The 24329-nt window shown below is 26.0% G+C and overlaps 1 protein-coding gene across 6 annotated transcripts in view; it reads left to right on the top strand.

Moving 5' to 3' along the window:
* The first annotated feature begins 5863 nt into the window (after positions 1-5863).
* LOC122499931 (transcription factor collier) overlaps positions 5864-24329 on the top strand; it is a 181482-nt gene continuing 163016 nt past the window's right edge. For all 6 annotated transcript variants that reach the window (XR_006301410.1, XR_006301408.1, XR_006301409.1 and 3 more), the window contains exons 1-2: positions 5864-6998; positions 21104-21257. Coding sequence is in view for 3 of the 6 variants with exons in the window: in XM_043608530.1 (XP_043464465.1) it covers positions 6928-6998; positions 21104-21257 (225 nt within the window). In the remaining 3 variants the exon portion in view is untranslated. The remainder of the gene's footprint in view (positions 6999-21103; positions 21258-24329) is intronic.

Below are 24329 nucleotides of genomic sequence, written 5' to 3'. Positions count from 1 at the left end.
AGATTAATTTTCTGATAATGATGATAAAGCAAAAGTAATTAAATAAACTGGGGACGATAAAATGTTACATTAAAGATTAAAATAAACACAAACAAAATAAATAAAATATATTAAAAGTTTCAGACTCTGTTATTAGTTTTTTAGGTTTCTTTCTGTTTTTATCTTTTGGGGTTTGTATTTTAAATGCGTTCATCAGTTTGTATGCGACTAAATATTGATATTACTGCAAAAGTAAAACTATAGGACGACGTTTCTTTTTTTTATGCGTGACATTATGAATAATCTTTAAAAGCTTCTTGAATAAAACATATCCGCGCTTTATATATATTTATATAAATGAAAACTGATTATGTCCTCTGCGACACGTGGTATGAGAGATTCATTAAATACCGTAATTTAATATAATTTACTGTTATCCATATTGGTTATAATGTTGCAAGCGGGTATCACAAGCGCAATACGACATTATTAATCAGCTTGGAATATACATTTTCTGCAAATTATTATCCGCTAGTGTTTCCCATTAGAATTTCGAAAAACAGAAAAAAGAAAATACATGATTCATTCCCTGAGAGTGAAAACGATATATTATAAATATTTTTCTTGTAAAATTGAAAATTTGTTTTACCAAATATTATAGTTTAAATGCTATTAAAAAAATTTATAAATAAACGTTCAATTGCTAATAAATTGTATTTTTTAACGATTATGATTTTTGTAATAGATATCGATTTAATTCCAACGCGAAAAAAGGAAGAAAACAAGTTTTTGAAAAACTTATAGTTACATAGAATATAGAAGGTGGAGACCTTATATACAGAAGGTGGCAAAAATATTTCTTAGGCACACTCTCAAAAATCCCTCTCGAATGGAAACACTAGTGTGTATGATGCTGGTGAATGTCAATAGAGAATGTAGGATACAGTAACAGGATACTATCGTATTGGTGTTATGGATTGAGGACACCCCAAAGGGAGACTTGACATATGCGATGCTTATGGGGTATATAGCTTTCCCTGTGCCCCCCCTCTCGATACATATATACAGACGTATTTTTGAACATGTGCGAAGAATACAAGTGTCTAGAATTCTATAAACTAAGTTTGTTTGTACTTGTGCCTATGAGTACTGAAGAGGCCGCTTGATTATTTTCGATTTCAATGTTGGTACACCTCCCTTTAATGGTCCTTCTCGAATCAACACAAACCCTCGCATCCGCACGCAAATCGTCACTCTTCAATTCATGTCTTCTGTTCAAAAAAAAAAAATGCCGAAGGGATTTCGATATCTGCGTATAATCGCAAACATAAGAAATTAGGGAACTTTTTTTAGACTGAAAAATAATAGTTTTTAGAAAAAAAAGTTGCGACAGAACCAGAATTAAAAATATATTTTCATACTCGAAAAAAGTTGCGAATCTTAATTCTCAAAAATAGTAATTGGGTAAAAATAAAGTCGTATGCTTGTTGAATGTTTGATGCAAAGTGGTTTGAAGAAGCGAATCTCGAGCAGTCGGAGGGGGGAGAGAAGAGGGAGGGTCAAATTACCCGGCACAGAACGCATTATCTCTACTTGATAGACCTCGTACCCTTAACGCAGAGGTTCCCAATATTGCAATTTTTCTCTTTTTTTCAGCGAAAAAGAAAAAAGATCTTCCAGCATCTCTCCTATACTACTATATAGGGAAAGGTTTATAAGAAAAGTTTTAAAGTAGCTTGAAATTTGATATCAAAATGAGAGTCACTTTCTTTCTTTCGCAGAGTATAGTCGTATCTCTATAAATTCGCGCGCAGCATTTTCTACAATTCCCATAAATTTATTCAAACAAATTCTATAATTACTTTTTCGGGTCGGACGATTCTCGATCCAAAAGATTTATTACATACGGAATTCGACCCTTTAGCATTTTTATTGCAAATTACGTTCTTCAAGAACGAAACCATCATTACGGAAACTAATTTTGTTGCTCGCGAAATGTCATCAACTAACTGGTACTAAATTTCTTTTTCTTCTATCTATGTAAGGGAAATAAAGGAGATGGCTGTAAAAAATTTCAACCTATAAGGAAACTTTTTATAGGGTCTTTTAAATGCATCACTTTTGTAATTGAAATCAGCACTAATTTCGAATTGGATATTCAATAACAATGCTAAAGTTGGTTTTTAATTTTTATTAATATGCTATCGTGAAACTACGAATTCGTGAAATTCGTATAGTTAAATTTTATGAAGAAGAACAGATTTTCAGAATGTAAAATATATTATTTTTAACATGGCTCGGATCAGTATAATACTATATAGTCCGAGCTTCCGAAATTTTTCTTTGGGCAGAATTTTCATCCCCAGCATCAAATTTTATGCACATGGTGATAAAAAATAGTTTGACAACCAAAGCTATAAAATATCATAAATGTATAAAAGTGGTATATGCCTCTTTATGGGGCATCTTAAAGATATAGCCCGTTGTATGTAATGAGGGCGAGTGCCACCCCGTGTTGAGGGTTGTTTAGTCCCACGACGACAAAAGATGTATACCAAAAAGTCCTATCCATCATTTAATTTACACATGCTATTATCTCAACATATAAAAGTAATACCCTCCTTAACACTGCACTGATAAAAATATTATGATCTCTATAATCAATTTCAAAAAAAAAAAAACCCTAATGTTATTTAATCCACTCTTCATAGGACTAACAGACAACTTAAAACCGCGAAGACATTGTAAATAAATAAAAAAGCACACATAATTTATGGAGCAAAATTCTAAATTTGGAATCCAAAATAATTCAAAACAAAATTTAAAATGCTAAGAAAAGGATAACTTTTGCTTTGAACCTTTTTTAAATCAATTTGCGCGATATTTTCTTATGTACTGCGATCTTCGGAACGTGTATAAAGAAATGAAATCAAATGAACGTTTCTTAGAATTTTCGGAAAAAAGTTTTCTTATTCAGAATGACCGAAGGAGAGATGATGCCCTGTGGGAGAGAAGATTGATTTCTTGGTAGGTACTTACTGCTCTACGCAAAAACTGGGACAGGTTATAGGTAGTTGTATACGAGTTTGAAATCAAAACAAAACAGAAAAAAAACTAAGTATAGTGTTCCTGCATTCGTGCTCTACGTGACAAAACTATCATTAAGTTTCGCACTATTGAGTTTGCAATTATTATACTGTATCGTAACTTTCACATTTTTTTAAAGAAATATCTTTGCGGCCATAGATAAAAAGCATTATTTTTTTAAAAATAACTATAATTATTAGAAAATAAAATTATATTCAGAAAGTATGAACAGGGCAAAAAATGCGGAATAAATACTAAATAAAATATCAATTACGAAAGAAAAGCGAAAGGAGCAGCAATTAGGCACATAACAATAATGTTCAATTAACCGAAAGGTATTATTAAAGCTATATATATATATAGAGAAAATGTTCCTTAAATATGCCGCAGTAATCCAATCAATAATGCCAGATATATATATTGAGGCCGTTTCTAAATGTCCCAATAATGTCAAGTGAACATCACTGCGTCAATCAAATCCAATTATCATACACGGAAGGGCGTATCTCAACGTTGTTACCGTTTGATGCACGTACCCAGCGCCCTTGTGTCCATATATATAGGAGCACTCTAAGCCTATTACGAGACTATGATAATATTCTCAGTCTGATCTTCATGTTTATTTTACTGTGACCACGAATTTACTCTCACTCAAAATGTTACACTAAATATGACAAACTTATTGACAATAAAATACTTTTCCTGCCATCTGCTTTCTGTACGTCATGCGGTTGAAAACAAACGAGAATTTGCCCTTTATTCTTTATTCTACATATGATGTATATACAAAGAATAGGAATGATTCTTTTAAATGTAGCATCAATATTTTTTGTACTTAGCACATTGTATATATGGGCATCTTTGTTAAACAAAGCGCTCTTCTCTTTAAAATTATGGTTTAAAAATATAAAAAATAATAGTCTTCAAAATCTGTTAAGAATAAATTTTTTAAAACTACTTTTTCTTGCCGAATATGTATACCGTTGATTATGCTGAATGCCACACAAAAATCTGGTTCAATTTGTAAATTCTATTTCTGAGTTCAAAAATCTTATCATATAGCATATTCTTCCTTTGAATAAGAATAATGCGGTTTTATAATCGCATATCTGTTAATCCTACAATGTTTTTTAACTATTTTTTCTGGTATTTATTATCAATAACTACTTTTTATTGTTTATCATTCCATCTTTCATCATATATTATGTTGCACGTAACACGAATTTTGGTTTAATTTTATAAATTTTTCAATATTTCTGCGGATCCAACAATCTTTAGATAACATATATGATGTTCTTAGACTTTCTTCAGAGTATTGATCATCTAATCATAGAATGTTGTTTTAATTAATTTCACAGTGTTTTTGACAACGTTTGTCATAAATTATTATAGGGCATTGTTTTTTATACAATATAACACTTTTCCATTATAATTTCATGCATAATATTGTGAATATTGTATGAACAAAAAATCTAATTAAACACGAATTTCGGTTCGATATATACGTAAAGATTTCTGAGTTCAAAAATCTTTAGTTTCCAGATAGTATTCTTCGTCTTCTTTTGTACAAGATGATGTTGTATGCGATCATCTAATCCTATAATGTTCTTTAGCTTATTTTTGCATCGTTTTTGATATTACTGCTTCTTATGAAAAACTATATTGTTTATTGTATTTCATAAAATCTTTTTCATTTTTTGTTGAACGCAACATAAAAGTTGATGGTTCAATACGAATTTTGATTCGACTTTAACTTTCGTAAAGATTTCTGAGTGCAAAAATATTTATGTTCCACATGATGTTCTTGGTTTTCTTCAGGTTGTTAATTATCAAATTGTAGCATATGTTCCTTAAATATAAATAATTATCTTTAACTAATGTTTAACTGAAATTACTAATTTTGAAGTATTTTTGACAATATTTGCCATTAATTACTTAGAGGACATTGTCTTTTGTCAAACGATTTTTGTATAATGTTGCGTCTCAACTCAGAACTTAAATCGATCCAAATTTGAGTTCCATTTAAACATCCCTAAAGATTTTTTGGTGCAAAAATCGTATATGCTCTTTCTTCAGAGTCTTTATCATCTATAACCATCATCATCTTAATCCTCTAATTCTATAATACTCTTTAACATCATCTTCAGCATTATTATCATCACAAATAATTCAGAATCAGCATCAGCATTATTATTATCATAAATAAGCATCATTATCACCTTTAATATTTCGAAATCTGCATCATTATCATAGTAATTCAGAATCAGCATCAGCTTCATTATAACAAAAAATAAGTATCATTTCCACCAATAATATTTCGGAATCAGCATCATTATCATAATAAGTCATTCAAAATGGTTCTAAATCATTCAAAGTCGTTACAAACGATTCAGAATCGTTCTTAATCATTCAGAGTTGTTACAAAAGATTTAAAATGGTTCTAAATCATTCGAAGTCGTTACAAATTATTCAGAATCATTCTTAATCATTCAGAGTCCTTATAAATGATTCAGAACCGTTCTAAATCATTCAGAATCATTCCAAACAATTCAAAAGCTTTTTAATCCTTTAAAATCCGTTTAAATGATTCATTATCATTCCAAATCATTCAGAATCATTAAAAACCTTTTTTCCATCAAAACCCACCAATATTAACAATGGAAATTTTTTTTTTTCGCAGAAATTCGTCATTTTTGGTGACTTCAAGAGGAAGAATGGCAAAATTCATACGTGATGGGAAGACGGCAGAAGCCGGAATGAGAGTCTCAGTGACTGTCCACAGTGGCGCCACGTACTTTTTACTCCCCGTAGCGGGCGTGTTAAAGGGCGTAGGATGATTCTTGATTGGTTGAACTGAGATGAACTGATTGGTGATATGGTGAATGGGTGCGACCAAAATACAGTCGCGCCGAAGCGTTCCTGTGAATGCCACGCCTTTGGGTTGATCCTCAACCCCGTGGGACTCGAGCCACGCTGGCTCTGCCGGCCGTGACACATTCGACAAGCGGCGCCGTAACGGGAAGCAACGTGCGACTGGGGACCTTCAAGAATTCTCCTCTGTCTCACTGTTATCTGACCGCCTTGACCTCTCACCCTCCACAAAAATTAATAAAAAAAAACCCTCTTCTCGCCATGATTCGACAAACTACAACATCGGATTATAACAATTCTGCTCTGCTTACAAGAGTTGATTTACATTTTTGAAAAAATTCCCTCCCTTGTAAAACAGTATTTACGAAGTATTTGCCCCAAAACGGTTCATAAAATCCTACAAAATTACGAAGAATATTCTGAGAGGGAAAATTTTTATTTTGACGATTCAAGTGCGGACAGAATTTTTGTGCGGTAAACCACGTGACAATTGTGCGGAAGTTCAGTGAAGTTGAAAATACTTTTTTGTTGACTCGAGTGAAGTTTCGGACTTTTGTATATATAGTGAAGTGCGAGACAATTGAAAAGCATTACAAATGAATAAGAAAATAAGGTAAAATATCCTGATGATCAAGAATTGTGAATTTTGGAAAAATTGATTGACATAGAGAGAAAGAAAAAAAGAGAAAGAGAGAAAAAAAAGAGTGATTTTGAGAAGAGAAAGTAGAGAGGAAATAATTTTTTTACGGCCTCACGACGAGGTCCGACGAGTGGAGCGGTCTCCTGCCCAGCTCCACTATCGTGGGCGCTGGGGGGTCACCATGGTTGGGTTTGGGTGCCGGGGGTGGAGCAGGTGCTACCACGGGTTCAGGGAGTCCTGTCGAACTCGAGGGCCATTGGGGCAGGAAATTATATGGGGCAAGTGTTGCACCACCACCGCCACCGCCTCATCATCATCCACGTGCCCCGCTTGTTTTTGCTCCGCAGGACATGCGGCAAATTTTGAAGGAGGAACCCGTACCACGTGCCTGGCCTCAACCTGCGCTCGCCGATAATGGACCGTGAGTATTTTTTTTCTTCTTTGACAATAATTTTTAGTGAATATTTTTCTTTTGGCACTAATTTATATAGTGATTATTTTTCTTTTTCATTTCTTCTGAGTGGGAATTATTTTCTAATTGACAGTAGTAAAAGAATTGAGTAAATTTTTTATGATCCTTGATGATTGAGTACAACTGTCAACTGATTAAAAAAACTTAAAATCAGATACAAGATTTTTCTAAGGATATCAAATTGAGACAAAATACGTAGCAAAATTGTTGCGATGCAACAATTTAACTACGTTTTTTGTCTCAATTTGATATCTTTAGAAAAATTATGAAAGAAAATCGAATTAATACCAAAGAATTCAAGTTAATACCAAAAGATTCGATTACTAATATCAAAATGTTACAAATTTAGTACCAAAAATGTCAAACTAATACTAAAATTAATTAATTGGAATTGATTCTAAAAGGATGAAATTAATAATAATTTTGATCAAGGATTGAAAGAAAGAAATATTTTTTATGCTGAAAATAATTATTTATTTTTGTTCACAAATTTGTTTTCTTAAGTTTTCGATAAAGAAATATTGTAAAAAATTATCTATGAAAAAATTTAAGTAGAAAAGTATATTTTTTCTATTTAAAATGTTGATTATAAAGGTTGTAAACTTCACTGGCGTTTAATACCAAAAGATTCGAATTTAATATCAAAAGTTTTAAATTTAAATGAATATCAATGGGATTAAATTAATACGAAAAAATTTAAATTGATATCAATAGGATTAAATTAATACCAAAAGATTTAAATTAATATCAATAGGATTAAATTAATATTGAAAGATTTAAATTAATATCAAAAGGATAAAATTAATACCAAAAGGTCAAAATTAATAGCAAAAGATTCCAATTAGTACTAAAAGATTAAAATGAATATGAAAAAATTTGAAATTGTACCGATAGGATTAAATTAATAACAAGAGGTTCGAATTTTTGATTTTCATTTTCAAAAATTGTATTTTGTCTATATACACATGATTCTAATTCGTTTTTAATATTGAAAAATAGTATTTTTGTCATTCAGAAGAAAGGAAGAAAGATTAATTTTTCTTAAAAAAAGAAGACATTTTTAATTTTTTGTATTTAAATTCTGTACTTTTGATTCTGAATTCGAATATTGCAATTTTTATAGGCAATAATTACAATATTTCAGTTATAATACGTTTAAGGTAAATAAGTATAGTTAATAATAATGAATAAATTTGTAACTCTTTTTTGATAAGAAAAATTTAGTCAACGAAAAAAAACAAATGCAACTTTTTTGTTAGTTTGCTAAATTAGGTTAAAATTATTCAAAAGGGAGTAAAAAAATGTTTAGGAATTCTATAAAAAATAATAAATTCGTTTTACGGTCGAAAAATTATGTTAGAAATTATATAAAAGTTCAATTATTTGAATGCAATATTGCGTGAAATGTCTTCATCCGACGGCCACAGATTATTTTCTCTCCTGTTCCGTCGGATCGCTCGTTGACTTGTACTACTCATAGAATTTAGAATTTACATTATTTCTGAATTTTTAAAACTTTTGGATTAAATTTTACAGGAAAAATTATTATTCCTTCAAAAGGATTTATAGCAAATTGTTGATAAAAGTATTCTTTCAATACTCCATAGAAATTAAATTGAATATCAAAAAATTTTACGAGTAAAAAATTCCTAACTTGCAACTAATTTCAAATAAATGGAATTGTTACTTGTAAAATTTGGTACTTAAAACACTAAAGTTTAGTAATCAGAATTTAGTTTCTTTGTAAAAATTACATAACACTTTTAAATGGTGAAATTCGAATTTATGATCAACGTTTATTTTTTAAAAAAAGAAATAATTTCCCTGACAAATTTTTATTAACTTGTATAAACATATTTTCAAAAAATAAAAAAAAGGAATAAAAATAAATAAAGAAATAAATGAAATTAAAATGAATAAAAATAAATTAATAAAGGAAATGAAAATAAAAGAAATGAAAATAAATGAATAAGAATAAATAAATAAAATTAAATAAAATAAAAGTAAACAAATAAAATGAAGTAAAAATAAGTAATTATAGAAAATAAATATTTTTTAGCTATAAAATATTTATAGAAACAATTTTTTGATCAAGAATCTCTTGAACAAACATATCAAACAAAAGAAAGATAGAAAAAGTAAAATATTACATTATTTTCTTTTTAAAAAATGTAAATTTTTCCATAGTCGTTGATCATAAACGTTGTGAATTTTACCTACGTAGAATTTATAACAAAATAATGATAAAATTCTAAAAAAGAAAATTAGCAATTATTATATTTTTAACGTTTCTGAAAAATTAATGAATTAATTGTCTATTGTTTCTATTTATTGGAAAGAAATCAATTTTCAACTTTATTTTCTTAAATATTTTGTTAAAATCCAATTTTTTTATTGCAACGAACTTTGGAGGCATTTAGTGTTTGTTTCTTAAAAATATTTCTCCGCATTACTTTTGCAGTATAAGTGTATCAATTACAAAACTCGCAATTTTCTAAACGATTAAACTATATAGCAAACAAGTTAGTTGCTTTTGTTTTGGAACTGTTGGCGAACTTTCGTTTTCGTTATAGTTGGAAAGGCAAAAGCCCCAACAACTTACTTTACAGTGAAATGGTGTTGGAAGCTTGCAAAGTGTTTTAAAACTTTCTGCAAGCGTTGACAAACTTTCTTACTCTTAAAATACTATTAAAAATTGTACCTGTAACGTTCAAGTTTACTGCTATCGCCGAAAAAAGTTCTCTTTTAAAAGAACAAACGGAAAAATTAACTTTTAAAAGTATTTATTTTATAGAATATATATATATATATAAATTTATAGGAATAGTAATCGAGAGGCAAAGATAATTTTTTTATTTTTTATTTAAACAAAATTATTGGTTTATTAAAATTGCAGTTTCAGTAGTTTAAATCAGTTTTAAGTAAGACAGAACATGTATTCTTTTAAAAAAAAAGATTAGAACAATTTTTTTGATGTAAATAAAAATTATTTTGATACAAATAAATATTTATTAAATGGGTATCAAAATAATTTTTATTTTATTATTTCGTTTGCTTCAAATACTAAAATTTCTTTTTCGACAAGAGCAAATTCATTTGATTTAAAAACAATTTCGTTTATGTAAATAAAAATTATTTTATACAAGTAAATGTTTATTTTACAAAAACACGATTTATTTGATATATAATAATATAAATTATTCGATTGAATTAAATATTTTATTTAAAAAAAATATAATTTATTTGATTTAAATAAAAATTATCTGATTCAAGTCAATATAAATATTTGATATTGGAAAAGTAATCGAATTATTGCAATCGAATAAATTTTTTCGTCAGTGTAAAGAAACAGTAAAATGAAAAAAAACATTTGAAAAAAAGTAGTTTAAAAAATAGCTAAAGTAGCAAAAATATCAAAAAATGTCAAAAAAGTAGTAAAAAAATAGCAAAAGCAGCAAAAATTAAAAAAAAAATGTCAAAAAAGTATTAAAAAAAATAGTTTTAAAAAAGTAGGAAAAGAAAAAAGCAGTAAGGAAAAAAATAGTTGTGTAGAGAATAGGGAATAGGAAAAGAAGGGGAAATTGAATAGAAAGAAGAATAAAAAACAGAATAGAAAGAAGAATAAAAAACAGAATAGAAAGCAGAATAAAAAATAGAATAAAAAGTGGAATAAAAAATAGAATGAATAATAAAATCGAAATATTAATTAAAATAGAAATTAGTAAATAAATAAATAGATACAAAAAAAAATAAAATAGAAAATAGGTAAATTGAAGCAAATGTAAAAGAAAAATAATAAAAAATAATAATAGAAAAAAATAAAAGGAATGTCTCTTAATTAGAGTGATAATGAAGTTACATGTCCATTATTATATAGTACAGCGCTCTCGACGTGCGTTTATTTTAATATTTTAATGACTTTGAAAATTTAAAAGCATTCGGATATTGAAGAAGTTAATGAAAGAGCTCAGCTCATCGCATTTAAACTCGCGAGAGGTCGCGGATTATATTTGGATATACCCATTACAAATTGCTCATTATCTCTCGCAGTGCATTATGAATCATGTTGGGATGCTGCGTAAATAGACTGCGCGCTCTCGGCTAACTCATATAATAACTAACGCTTGGCGCATCGTGCATTAACTCTGGATTTATTGTGATTCTCTGCACCCGATTGCTTTGTCCACGAATCCGCGTATCCCTTGATTTCAAAATACACGCTAAACACAGTGTTTTGCGAACGCCTACAAAATTCCATTTTAGTTTACTTATTATTTTGCTCTCCATTATACACACTAGAGAATGTTTAGTGTTTTTTTTTTACTTTTTTATTTTATTATTATTATTATATTATTAATATTATTATTTTTATTATTCTCTTATTTTTTCTCTTCTTTTTTTCTTTTCTTTCGTTTCAATATTTTTTTCATTTTTGACATAATCGGAAATTTTACTGTAATTATGTTGACTTTTTTCGAAATATTAAACTAATTGTTCGGAATAAAAATTATTTAATTTAAAAAAAATCATTTGATCGAAAGGAAATATTTTTTTAATGTAAATATTTTAAAAATAATTACTGATTGCTGCAATAAAAATCAAAAAATTTATCGAGTGATGAAATAATTATTTTATGAAAATATGTAATACAAGGAAAGTGTATTGTCGTAATATAGTATTCAAGAAGAATTATATAAAAAATTAAAAATAAATAAAAAGCGTGTGTTCCTTTACACACATGTGATCCAGGAGGTGTATATCTATAATTCTGATGCACGTAGTATAAACTCGAGAGAGCTAAATTCGCGCGTACACGAATTTGCAACACTCGGATGCGACAGATCGGGCTCATTTGTGTGCACACACGAGAGAGAGAGAGTATATAGTGAACGCGTTGTTTGCAGTTTCCAACCCAACACCAACATCGAGGTGATAATTACAAGCTCGATTCGCGTTTATCGCGTAATTTGCCACGAGTACAATTTTGAGACCCGATAACGATTGCTTCTAAATGTAGTCACACGTATATATCCATTTACCCGAATGATGATAACAATAATAACTGCGCGCGCGGGGGCAAAAAAAGAAAATAAAAACAACAACCTTCTCTAAAAATGTCACTTTTTTCCCCGGCATACACCACAATCTTTAATGAATCTCTATTTATACTCTTCTCCTGTTAATTAGAAAAGTAATTCTAATTACAAGCCCGGGTATTGTATATTTAATTTTCTAAATGGTGGATTTTTTTTTCTCTTCGCTAATTTTTGTAGGAAGATCTTTTTCAATTTGAAAATTTTAATTCAATTGAATTTATTTATTTTAAGAAATACTTTCAATTTAAGTATTTATTTAAAAAAATATTTTCAATTTAAGTATTTATTGAAAAAAATATTTTTCATTTATTTATTTCGAAAAATATTTTCATTATTTTTATTTCCTTCAAATATATTTTCAATATATTTACTTATTTGAAAAAATATTTTCCATTTATTTATTTATTTCAACAGATATTTTCAGTATTTTTATCTATTTCAAAAAAACATTTTCAATATATTTACTTATTTGAAAAAAAAATATTTTATTCATTTATTTCAAAAAGTTGTCTTAGATAAAAAATTAGAAATTAATGCAAATAAATATTGATTGTTTTTTTTCGAACTCAAGATCTTTTGTATCGCAGTGAATTTTAAAACAATGCCTTTTTTTACTTCAGTAATACATATAGTATATATAATTAAATATTAACATATTTTTCTTCAAGAAAATAATTCAATAATTAACTTGGAAAAGACTTTAATTAAAAATGTTAGTTGCAATCTTTAGAATTAATTATATTTCAGATGATTTTTAATTAACATTTTTGATAATTTCAATTATTTTGCAGAAATTATTCAGAATTAATTATTTACATGAAAAACAATTGAAATTTTATATAATTGTATTTTGGTTTTAGAATTTAAAAAAAATTAATTTTCTGAGAAATTTTAATTCAATTCTTAAAAATTTCCTGAATTATAAAAAATAATTAATAAATTTAATAAATTATCAAAAACAATTTATTAATAAATTATAAAAGTAATTGAATTTTGTGAAATTGAATTGAAAAGAATTTTTAAAGATTTACATTAGAAAATTTAAAGAAATTGAATTTTTATTTAATTTAAATAATAAAAAAAAAATTTTTTAACTTTTTTCAAAAATTGAAATTTTGTAAAGTTTTACTTAAAATTCTGAGAAATTGGATTTTCTACATATTTTAATTTAATTCTATTGTTTAGTGATAATTGAAATTTTTCTAAACAATCAAACTTTATAAACAATTGAAATTTCCTAAAATTCTTTAGAAAATAATTGGATTTTATTTAGATTCTTTTAAAATTTTTTGAAAATAGTCGAGGGAAGTTGGCGAAAGTAATTAATTTTTATTATTTAAAATAGGTCGACATCAATGAATTTTTAAATCATGTTTTTGCTTCTAAAAATTAATATTTTTTCTTGCAATTCAACACGTCTTGCATTTTTTTGTATATAAATCATGAAAAAAGTTGAAATATTGTTTTGATATTAGGGAAAAGTTTTAGGGAAAAACAAAATCGAATTTTTGTAAAAAATCCATCGAATATATGTATTGTCTGACTTAAAACTGATTTTAACTACTGAAACTGAAAGTAAAACGAACAAACAATTTTGTTTTAATATAAAAAACAAAAATTTTTTTATTTGCAAGTCTGACTAAAAATTACCATTATACTACTTATAATTTATAAAATAAAAAGTCTGACTAATTGTGACTTTCACTACTCAAAATTAAAGTTTGATAAAATTAATCAATTTTTTCTGTAACTATTTCTATTTTTTTCTTTATTGATTTTTTCTTTTTCTTGTCTTTTTGTTTAGTGTTCTAAAATATTTTTTAAAATAAATACTTTTGTAAAATATCCCTGAAGTTAGCGTCTAAGTTCACCATTAAAAAACAATTTTTAGAGTTGAAAATGTCACTAATTTCCCATTTTTTATTTTATTTTATAATTAATTCAAAATTATAATGTCAAATAGAAATCATCAGAATTTTTTTTCAATTCTTTTCATTGAAAGACTAAATTTTTTTAAATATTATATTTTGTCAAATTGAACTTATTATTTTCTAGAATTTAAAATTATTTTTTATGAAAATAATAATTGAATTCCTTAAAAAAATATTATTATTTATGAAAATAATTAAATGATTGCATACAATTTTATTATTTTTTTTTTTTAAATAATTGAATTCTTTTTGGAAAATTTTATTAAAACAGGGGCCGTTCAAAAAATACGTAACGCTTTAGGGGGGAGGGGGGTCAAGCTATTTGTTACGGTCAGCAGAAAAAATGGCGCTAATGTATACAACATTGCGTTACATGGGGGGAGGGAGGGTCCAAATTTCCGAAAAATAGCGTTACGTATTTTTTGAACGGCCCCACAGTAGATATTGAAAATCATTGAAATTAGAAAAATGCATTTTATTTTTGAAAATAATTGAAATTAGGACAAGAATTTTTTTGACATTTATGAAAATAATTGAATTTTGGAGAAGAATTTTGTTATTTATAAAGATATTTGGGGTTTTTACAAGAATTTTGTTTAAATTTTAAACATAGTTGAATTTTATAGGAAGAATTTTTTTTTAAATAATAAATATTTGAATTTCTGCAATTATTTGTAATTTCTCCGAAATTGAATTTTTTTTAGTGTTTTTAACAAAAATTTAAATTTGAAAATTTTTAAATTCCATTATTTTTAAAATTAGTAATTTTGTTTTAAAAATGAAGCAAGAAGTTAATCAAGCGCTTCAGCGCGCGAATTGTTGTTATTAAGAATAATGATGTATAATTCAAAAATAATTTTTCGTTGATGGCATAACAACGATTATTATGTTTGATTCAAATATATTGTTTTCTCAGTGTTTGGGAAAGTTTTCGAAATTTTCCCAATCGACAAATAAAATACGGGAAGGAAAATTGAAAAAGAGAAAAGAGAAGTGTTTTTGAAACATTTGAAAATAATTAATTATAGACAAATTTACCGAATTGTGTAAAAGAAATGCGACATATTATAATCCGTGCGAGGAAATATTTCTTCAATGTACGTAAATCCATCTATACAATAGACATGACTTAATGCGGGTGTAATCATGTCGTGTTCAGGACACACACATTATATAGGAACTGGTGCATGGCGAACGGGACAAAATAATCGGACGTTGAGAGTTATGGGGCGCGAACCGCCAGCCGGTTAATCAGCCACCGATAATTATCGACACGGGTAGTATATCACCCCATACCCCCATCTGGCCCCATCAGAGTCCCCCCTCTCTCTCTCTCTCTCTCTCTATACTATATATTGTGTATGGTCCCCCACTGTGTTTCCCCTAAGCCGCCATTTCCCTCCCCCACATTTAGGTGACCCATCCACCCTTCACCTCCTCCTCCTCCACCACCTACCACCCTTCGCACGACTGGCGTGACAAACGCACCGCCGATACCATCATTTATTTCGCAAATGTGCTGCAAAACTGCCGCTATTCATTTTCGTGGCACTCGATTCAGTTTTCCACCATCGCGAGAATCTCTAAACCCCAAACCCTTTTTGCAAAACCGATAGTTTTATCGTCGATCCAGACTCACGATCGGAAATCTCCCCCCTGCGCCCCTTCACCCCCCCTTGATAATATAGTTTGCGCCCCAATAGGTAAATTTTTATCATCACTCGATACCCATGACTAGAGGCCAATTTCGAGCGATTAAGCGTAATTCGAATCACGGGTCGAGATAAGGATTTTTCGTTTTTTTTCTCGTTTTGGGTGAATTTCCATATATGTGTGTGTGAGAGAAAGGGAATATGGTGGTTTTGAAATTTAGGAATTTGGTACAGAAAGAGAGGGAAGGATTTTCAAAGGGTGAAAGGTGGAAATTATTGTAAAAATATTGTTTCGATGAATTTTTCTTTTTTTTATTGCTGTATGAATATTTGTGTAAAATTTATGATCTACGGTTTTATTATCGAAATTTATATATAAATTATGTGAATTTTAATCTGAATTGTGAATTATGTTGCAACAAAAGTAAATTAAATTTAAAGGTTTATTTTTTTTTAGTTTTTTATATAATATTCATATTTTATACTTACATTTTTTTTATTTTTTGGCAATTTTTGAACAAAGGAAAATTTGTTATTGCTAGCATTTTTTATATTATTATCAGGGTGGTCACATGTCAGTAAAATCAGTAAAGTCAGGAAAATGTTAGTAAAAAAAAATTTTTGTCAGGGAAATTTAGAAAATTGAGATTTTTTTCGACTTTTTTCCAAACATTGCAACAAAATATCATATTTTTTTAGTATTAAATGTAATTTCCCTAGTTTTGAATGTTCAAATGAACGAAATATAATTTTTTAGCTCTAATATTTTGAAAAATTACCAGACTAAAATAAAAAATATTCTAATTGAAGAATTATTCACAATAAAAAATAATTTTTTTAATTACAAAAAAAATATTTAGTAAATAGAATTCAAATTAAAAGAAATAATAAAAATATCGTTCGGTTCATTGAAATTTTCGAAACTTTAGGGACGTTAAATGTAACTCATTTCGATTTCCATAGTAGAAAAAATAACTATAAACAAATTTTTTAAAAATTTTTTTTGGAATCATTTAAAAACATTTGGAATAATTGAAATTTTGTAAAATTTAATTGAATATAATCAATTTTCTTTCAAGTATTTTATTAGAATGTTTGAAAATGAACTTTTGAAGAATTTTAATTGCTTTAAAGTTTAAAATAATTGAATTATCAAAAATTTTAATGATAAACATTTAAACATAAATTAAAAAATGGAAATTAATAAAAATTAGCTTCTAATTTTTTTAATTCAGTATTTTCAATACTTTCAATTACATGTTTTCTAAAATTCAAATACATAGAAAAAATAATTACATTTTAGAATTATTTTTAACGTATTATGGAGAAAAAATCATGTTCAAAAATATTTAATTAAAATTCATTAAAAAGATTAATTAGTTTTTTTTAAATTAATACAAAAACTCTTTTAAAAAATTCAATTGTTTTCGAAAAATTAGATTAAAATATTTTTAAAAACTACTTAATTCTTAGAATTTTTTTGTCCCAATTTTTTAAAGATTTAATTATTTTCGAATAAAGTAAATAAAAAGTTACTTTTTTAGACTTATTAAAATTTCCGATAAATCATGGTCATATTTATAATTAAAATTCTTCAAAAATTTGATTATTTTTTGAAAATATTGCAACTTTCGGAAAATTGTTAAAAATAATTGATTTAGAGATTAAATTTAGTTGAAATGTAGAAAATAATTGAATTTAGGAATTTAAATTTACAATTTATAATTGTAAATTTTAGAAATTATTAAATTTCATAAATTTTACTTATTTTCCGTAAACTTTCATATTTCCCTGTGAAAAAAAATTGTGTTAGGTAGAAAAATTTTAATGACAGTAAATTGTCAGTGAAACATCATAATAATGCAATAAATAATAATACTAGGTAAAAAATAATAATTTAAAATAATAAATAATAAAGAAAATAATGTGAATTAAATATTTATTTGTCGAGAATTAATTTTTAAATTATAAAAAAAACAATATTTTATGATAAAATAAAAATAATTAAATTTTTTTTCATTCTTTTATTATAATTTAATTGCAATATACCGTTTGCAAAAAGAAAACAAGCGACAGTTTTAAAAATACGCAGATAATTAATTAAAATTGAAAATATAATAAATGTGTAATTTCTCTTTCGTACAAAAACGATATCAAAGTGAAAAAGTATATAAGAATAATAATTATTTCGTGAACCAAGAAGGAATCGAGTTGAAAAGCGTTTTATTAAGAGCAGATGCTGCTGTGTGTTGGCACAGTGTTAAATATTCAGTTGGTTGGCTTAATTGCGGGAAAAAAGGCGACAAAATCAGTTCTTTCTCGAACACCGACGTTCTACTGGGTCTACGAAAAAACGCGGCTCGTTAAATCCCCCGTTAGATTCGAATGTCCGAAACGTGCCTCGTATTCCTTATTTAAAAAAAACTCTTTCTTCGCGCTTGCTCGTGTTTATAGAAAATTATTTTATTTATTTTATTTATTTATCAAAATAACTAGCCCAAATATTAAATTTATTTTTTAATTCAAAAATTTATATTATGTTCACATTTTTTCTAAGAATGTCAAATTGAGACAAAAAAAGTATCAAAATTGTTGCGATGCAACAATTTTGATACTTTTTTTGTCTCAATTTGATATTCTTAGAAAAAGAGTGTTTAATTATAATAATAATAATAATAATAATAATAATAATAATAATAATAATAATAATAATAATAATAATAATAAAAATAATATATACATATTAATAGTAATAAAATTTAAAAAAATAATAATAACAGTAACGATAGTAAACAATAGTAGTACTGTAGTAGTAACAATAATAATAGTAACTATTTTCTTAGAGGAGGTGGAGAGGCGAAATAGTAAAGAAATAATGCCTAAAATTAGCATAATTAGATTTATCGTGTAGTTTATAATTTACAATTTCAAAAAGAAAAAATTTTTTCTCAGGTGAATCAAATTTTTGCGCGTTATAAATGGATTCGAAAAAAAAAATTTTTTTGTTAATGAAAATAATAATAAAAGTCGTATCTATAGTGATTGTGTATTTGCCCGGTTAAAGGGACATAGGAATGACTAAAGCACTCTCGTGGGACCGTGCAGCGGTAACTGTTTTGACAGTTTGAAAAATTGTTGCCAAATTGTTCTTCGGGTATGCATTCTCACATTTTTCTGTTACCGTCTCCTTTCTTTTCTTGTTTTTCTTTATAATACAATATTCACTGACATATAATGTACATATATAAATATATACCTCTAAAGTCATGTACACTTCTTAGTTTCGAAGATGAAAGATGCCACGTCTCCAGGGAATTTGGCTATTTTCATCATTATTATCATCGTCTTCAAAGAGAAAAGAAAGAAGCTTTTTTCTAAATTTTCCTCACTCCCTGATTTTTATTTCTTTTGAAATTTTTGTTCTTTTATTAATGACACGAATTTGGGGAATTTTTTAGTCCTTTTGTTTACTGCTTGTTTTCGTTTTCTAATTTTTTCTATTTTTTTCCTCTATAATTTTTACTTTTTCTGTTTCTTAATTTCTTCTTGTTTTCTATTCTTTTTAATTTTTTTGTTTAAGGAAAATAATTGAAATTTTAATTAATTTATTTATTTAGTTTAATTCTTTTTTGACTGTTTCTTGTATTCTTTTTTATTTTCTGACTGTTTCTTGTATTCTTTCATAATTTTCTAATTTTTTCTTGTATTTTTTTATTTTCTGTCTGTTACTTGTATTCTTTTTTTATTTTCTGATTAAAATAAAAATTCGTTTTTTGGAAAAATAGAATTTTTTTGTAGTTTTCGAAAAAAGGGATATAAAAAAAGGCAAAGAAAAAAACTTTTGAAAGTTTGACTTATTTTTTACTGAATCTAAATTACGTGGAATGCATGCACTGTACGGAAAAGGGGACTTTCTGTGCCATTACTCAAAGATGGCACCCGGAGTCCGGTAGTGCCCTAATCTCAGCACATGAGACCTTAATGGGATTTTAAGGCGTCAGGACCACCTGCGCACTTCCCCGTGGCCAACTCCGTTTGTCTTTCTCTTCAACGATCTCTGGACATGTCTTATACTTCTATTTCCAAAAAAAAAAAAAATAAAAAAAAGACGAATTCATGTTTAATCCACTGAATCGTTCTCAATTAACTCTAATATACACTTGAGACTCAATTTTTCGCACTTAATTATAATTTTTGCTAAAGTTTCGAACGTTCAAGAAAAAAATATTTATTTACTTACATTATTACTTACATAAACTCAATTTTATTAAAAAATTTTTTTGTGCATTAAACAAATTATTTTGCGTATTAAAAAAAGTTATTTTGTTTATTAAAAAAACATTTTGTTTATTATTTTATTATTCTTTAAAATACAAGAAAAAAGTATAATTTTTACCTCGATTTTGGGTAAAAATTTTCTTCTACGTGAAAGAAAATATTTATTTACTTCCATATGTTTCTTACTTCACTCAATTTTATTGAAAATTTTTTTTGTGTATTAAACAAATTATTTTGCGTATTAAAAAAAGTTATTTTGTTTATTAAAAAAACATTTTGTTGATTATTATTTTATTATTCTTTAAAATACAAGAAAAAAGTATAATTTTTACCTCGATTTTGGGTAAAAATTTTCTCCTATGTGAAGGAAAATATTTATTTACTTCCATATTTTTCTTACTTCACTCAATTTTATTAAAAAATTTTTTTTCTGCATTAAAGAAATTATTTTGCATATTAAAAAAAGTTATTTTGTTTATTCAAAATATTTTGTTGATTATTATTTTATTATTATTTAAAATACAAGAAAAAAGTATAATTTCTACCTCGATTTTGGGGTAAAAATTTTCTCCTAGGTGAAAGCGTTATTGTCTATGTGCAAATGCATTGTTTAAAATTACTCGCAAAAAAAATAACACTATCTTTTTTACAGTGTAAATTATTTTCTATTTTACAAAAATTAATTAAATATTATATCATTAATCAGTAAATAAAATTAATAATTCAGTAAAATGTTTAATATACATTATTTTTCATTTTATTTAGTAAATTTTGAAAATTGTTTAAACAGAAAATAAATTTTGTTCATATTTGAACTTTCCACAATTTTTGGAAAATTTTTTACAAAAAGCGAAAAATTTTCCAATTTTATTTTCTCCTTTATTTAAATAATTTTTTATTTTTAAGTAATTTTTAATAATAAACAAAAAATGTTGTGCGATAATTTTGAAACCTAAAATTTCCCCCTCCCCTGGGAAAAATCTCCTTCTCTTAAGAAAAAAAATCTTTAAAAAAGGAAAAAAATTCGAAACGAAAAAGAAAATAAATTTTTAATTTCAATTCACAATTGTTCTTAAATCTCTCGTTTTAAATTACAGGGTTGGAGTGGGTAGAGCCCATTTCGAGAAACAGCCTCCGAGCAATCTAAGGAAGAGTAACTTTTTCCACTTTGTTATTGCTCTCTACGATCGAGGGGGACAACCGATTGAAATCGAAAGGACGGCTTTCATTGGATTCGTCGAGAAGGACCAGGTAAGTTGATATTCTTTTTCTTTATTGTTTTTTTCCGAGTAAAAAAGCAATTATATGAATTTTTTTTTACTCTATGTAAATATTTTTTTACTCTTTGTAAATGTTATTTTTACCCTATATAATTATTTCTCTACTCTATGTAAATATTTTTTTACTCTTTGTAAATATTTTTCCCTTATGTAAATATTTATTTACTCTATGTAAATCCCCCCCCCCTTCTATAGGAAAATATTTACATTTTTCTGAGTAAACAGACAATTATATAATTTTTTTTTTACTTTCTTTAAATATTTTTTTCCCTATGTAAATACTTATTTATTTTATTTAAATATTTATTTACTCTATGTAAATATTTATTTACTATATGTAAATATTTATTTACTATATGTAAATATTTATTTACTATATGTAAATATTTTTTACTCTACGTAAATATTTTTTTACTCTATGTAAATATTTTTTTACTCTATGTAAATTCCTCTTCCCCCCCTTATGGTAAAATATTTACAAATTCAGAAAATATTTACATACGTAAAGAATTATAGTGTAAAGAATTTTTATTGGCAAAGATTATATATATGAAACGTAAACGAATTAGGGATGACGATAATAAAAATTTAACGGGAATTAATTTTTTGTTTCATCAAGCGGCATTTATCTGTTTCACAATAATTTTTAAAGTCTTTCTCGTGATAACGTTATAAATGTGCGTTTAAAAATACAAATAAAAAAAAAACACACAGGAAAATTGATGGGGATGGGGGAAAAAAGTGATAGGAGTGCTTTTTTTATGGCCTTCGGGTAAATGTATAGGAGCCTATATTTGGTTATCTCGATAATTGCCATTTTCATCCAAGTATAACGTCAAATATTAAACAACTGACTGCGTACATCTCGTTAAATCGTTGATTTCACAATGTATGTGCGTATATTGCAACGATTAGATGAACGCTCGAAAATCCATTGATCATGAGATGAATATCAACTCGATACAATACGTATTTGTCATATGTTATATGCGTGATTTCCGGAAATTCCCCCTCGTTTCATGGAAATTAGTTGACCTTTGATGGGTATAAACAATTATTTTTTTATTAGTGTCACTTAATTATTTAGTTTGATTGATTAAATTCAATTACTCGATTATTGCAGCTTTAAAAAATTTAAGTTTTTTCTACATTAAAGATAAAATTATTTTTATTTAATTTATTTAAATCCAATTATTAAATTTTATTCCATTTAATTCAATTATTCAATTTTGTTCCATTTAATTCAATTATTTATTGCAGCCTCAAGGCATTTAATTTTCAAATTTTTTTATTTCTATTCAAATTTAAATTAGTCGGAATTTAGTTTTTTGAATATTTACTGTTTAATTACTTAATTATTTACTTATTATTTATAAGATATTTGATTTCTAGATTTTTTAATTCTAATTTTTGCAATTTATTAATTTTTAATTTGTAAGAAAAATGAAAAAAATCTAATTTGTAATATGTAATTATTTACCTCGTTTGATTGCATTGTTTTTTGTTGAGTGTTTATTTAAAATAAAATTTTTTTTCGAGGTTTAGTATTGAAGAACAAATATTAAAAACATGATCTGATTAGGGGCGTTTCTATATATCTAGTAACAAGCAATCCATGCTGAAATAACCATAAGGAGGGAGAAAACTACCTAATAAATCTCGATGCGATAAATCATGACCTAATTTGACAAACTGGAATTCTTGAAAAAAAACTGGATTTTCGAAAGAAGCAAGCTTTCTCGCATGTTTCTTCGATGCTTAATACTTATTGGAGAACAAAATTTCCAAATGCAATAAATTTTATTTTATTTTATTTTATTAAAATAAAAAATTGTACATAGGATTTAAAATATAATATTTTTTTAGGGTTTAGGTAACGAAAATTAATTTTGTCTTTCTCTTGTGAAAATTTAATCATCTATAGAAATTACAATTGCAATTTATTTAGAAATTCAATTATGTGGAATTTTTAAGTAAAATAATTTGATGAATTATTTATAAATTATTTAAAAACTAGCAAATATTATGCGCCGAATGTGATATTCCATTTATTATTAAGCGAATTTACAGAATTTTTTTAAATTTGAAATCCTAATTTTTGAATAAATTTTTGCAAAACTTCCATTATTTTCAACAAAATTTAAAAATAATATCATTAAAAAATTCAATTATTTTCTAAAATTTTAATAAACTATTCGAAACCGTTTAATTATTTTTTTTAAATAGTAAAATCTTTTCAAAAATTCACTTATTTCTTTAATTTTGATAAATCATTCGAAACATTTCAATTATTTTTTTTTAAATAGTAAAATCTTTACAGAAATTCAATTAATTTCAATAAAATTTCACTAAAGAATTCAATGATTTTCTACAATTTTAATAAATTCTTTTAAAAAATTCAATTATTTTCTAAAATTTTAATAAATCCTTTGGAAAAATTCAATTATTTTTATAAGTAGTAAAATTTATCGTAAGAATAAAATTATTTTTTATAAATAATTTTAATGAACTTCAATAATTAAATATTCAATTATGATTATTAACTGAGATTTCATATTTAACAGACATTCAATTTTTTTTAAAATTGATAAAAATTCTTTGTTTAATTCAATTATTTTAAAAATTTTTAATTAAAATTATTAAAAAAAATTACATTATTTCTCAAAGAAACTTAAAGAAATTCTTCAAAAGAATTTGATTTATTTAAAAAAACTCTAATAAAATTGTTTAAAAGAGTTTAATTTTCTATCAATAATTTTAATAAAATTTTAATCGCAAAATAATTAATTACAATTATTAGCAAAATCGATTATATTTAATAAATTAAAGGCATTTTTTGGAAAGAATTCAATTATTGTCAAAAAACTCTATTATATTTCCAAAAAAATTAAAAGAAATTCTTCAAAAGAATTTAATTAGGATTTTTAAAAATTTTAATAAAATTCTTCGCTAGAATTAATTTATATTTTCATAAATAATAAAACTCATTGAAGAATTTCGATTATTTTTAATACTATTTTAAATTAATTAATCGAAAAATTCA

The sequence above is a fragment of the Leptopilina heterotoma genome, unplaced genomic scaffold (genome assembly GCF_015476425.1).
Source record: "Leptopilina heterotoma isolate Lh14 unplaced genomic scaffold, ASM1547642v1 Lhet_18, whole genome shotgun sequence".
Lineage (NCBI taxonomy): Eukaryota > Metazoa > Arthropoda > Insecta > Hymenoptera > Figitidae > Leptopilina > Leptopilina heterotoma.
Note: the sequence above shows the minus strand (reverse complement) of the source record. Positions and strands in the feature narration are given on the sequence as shown.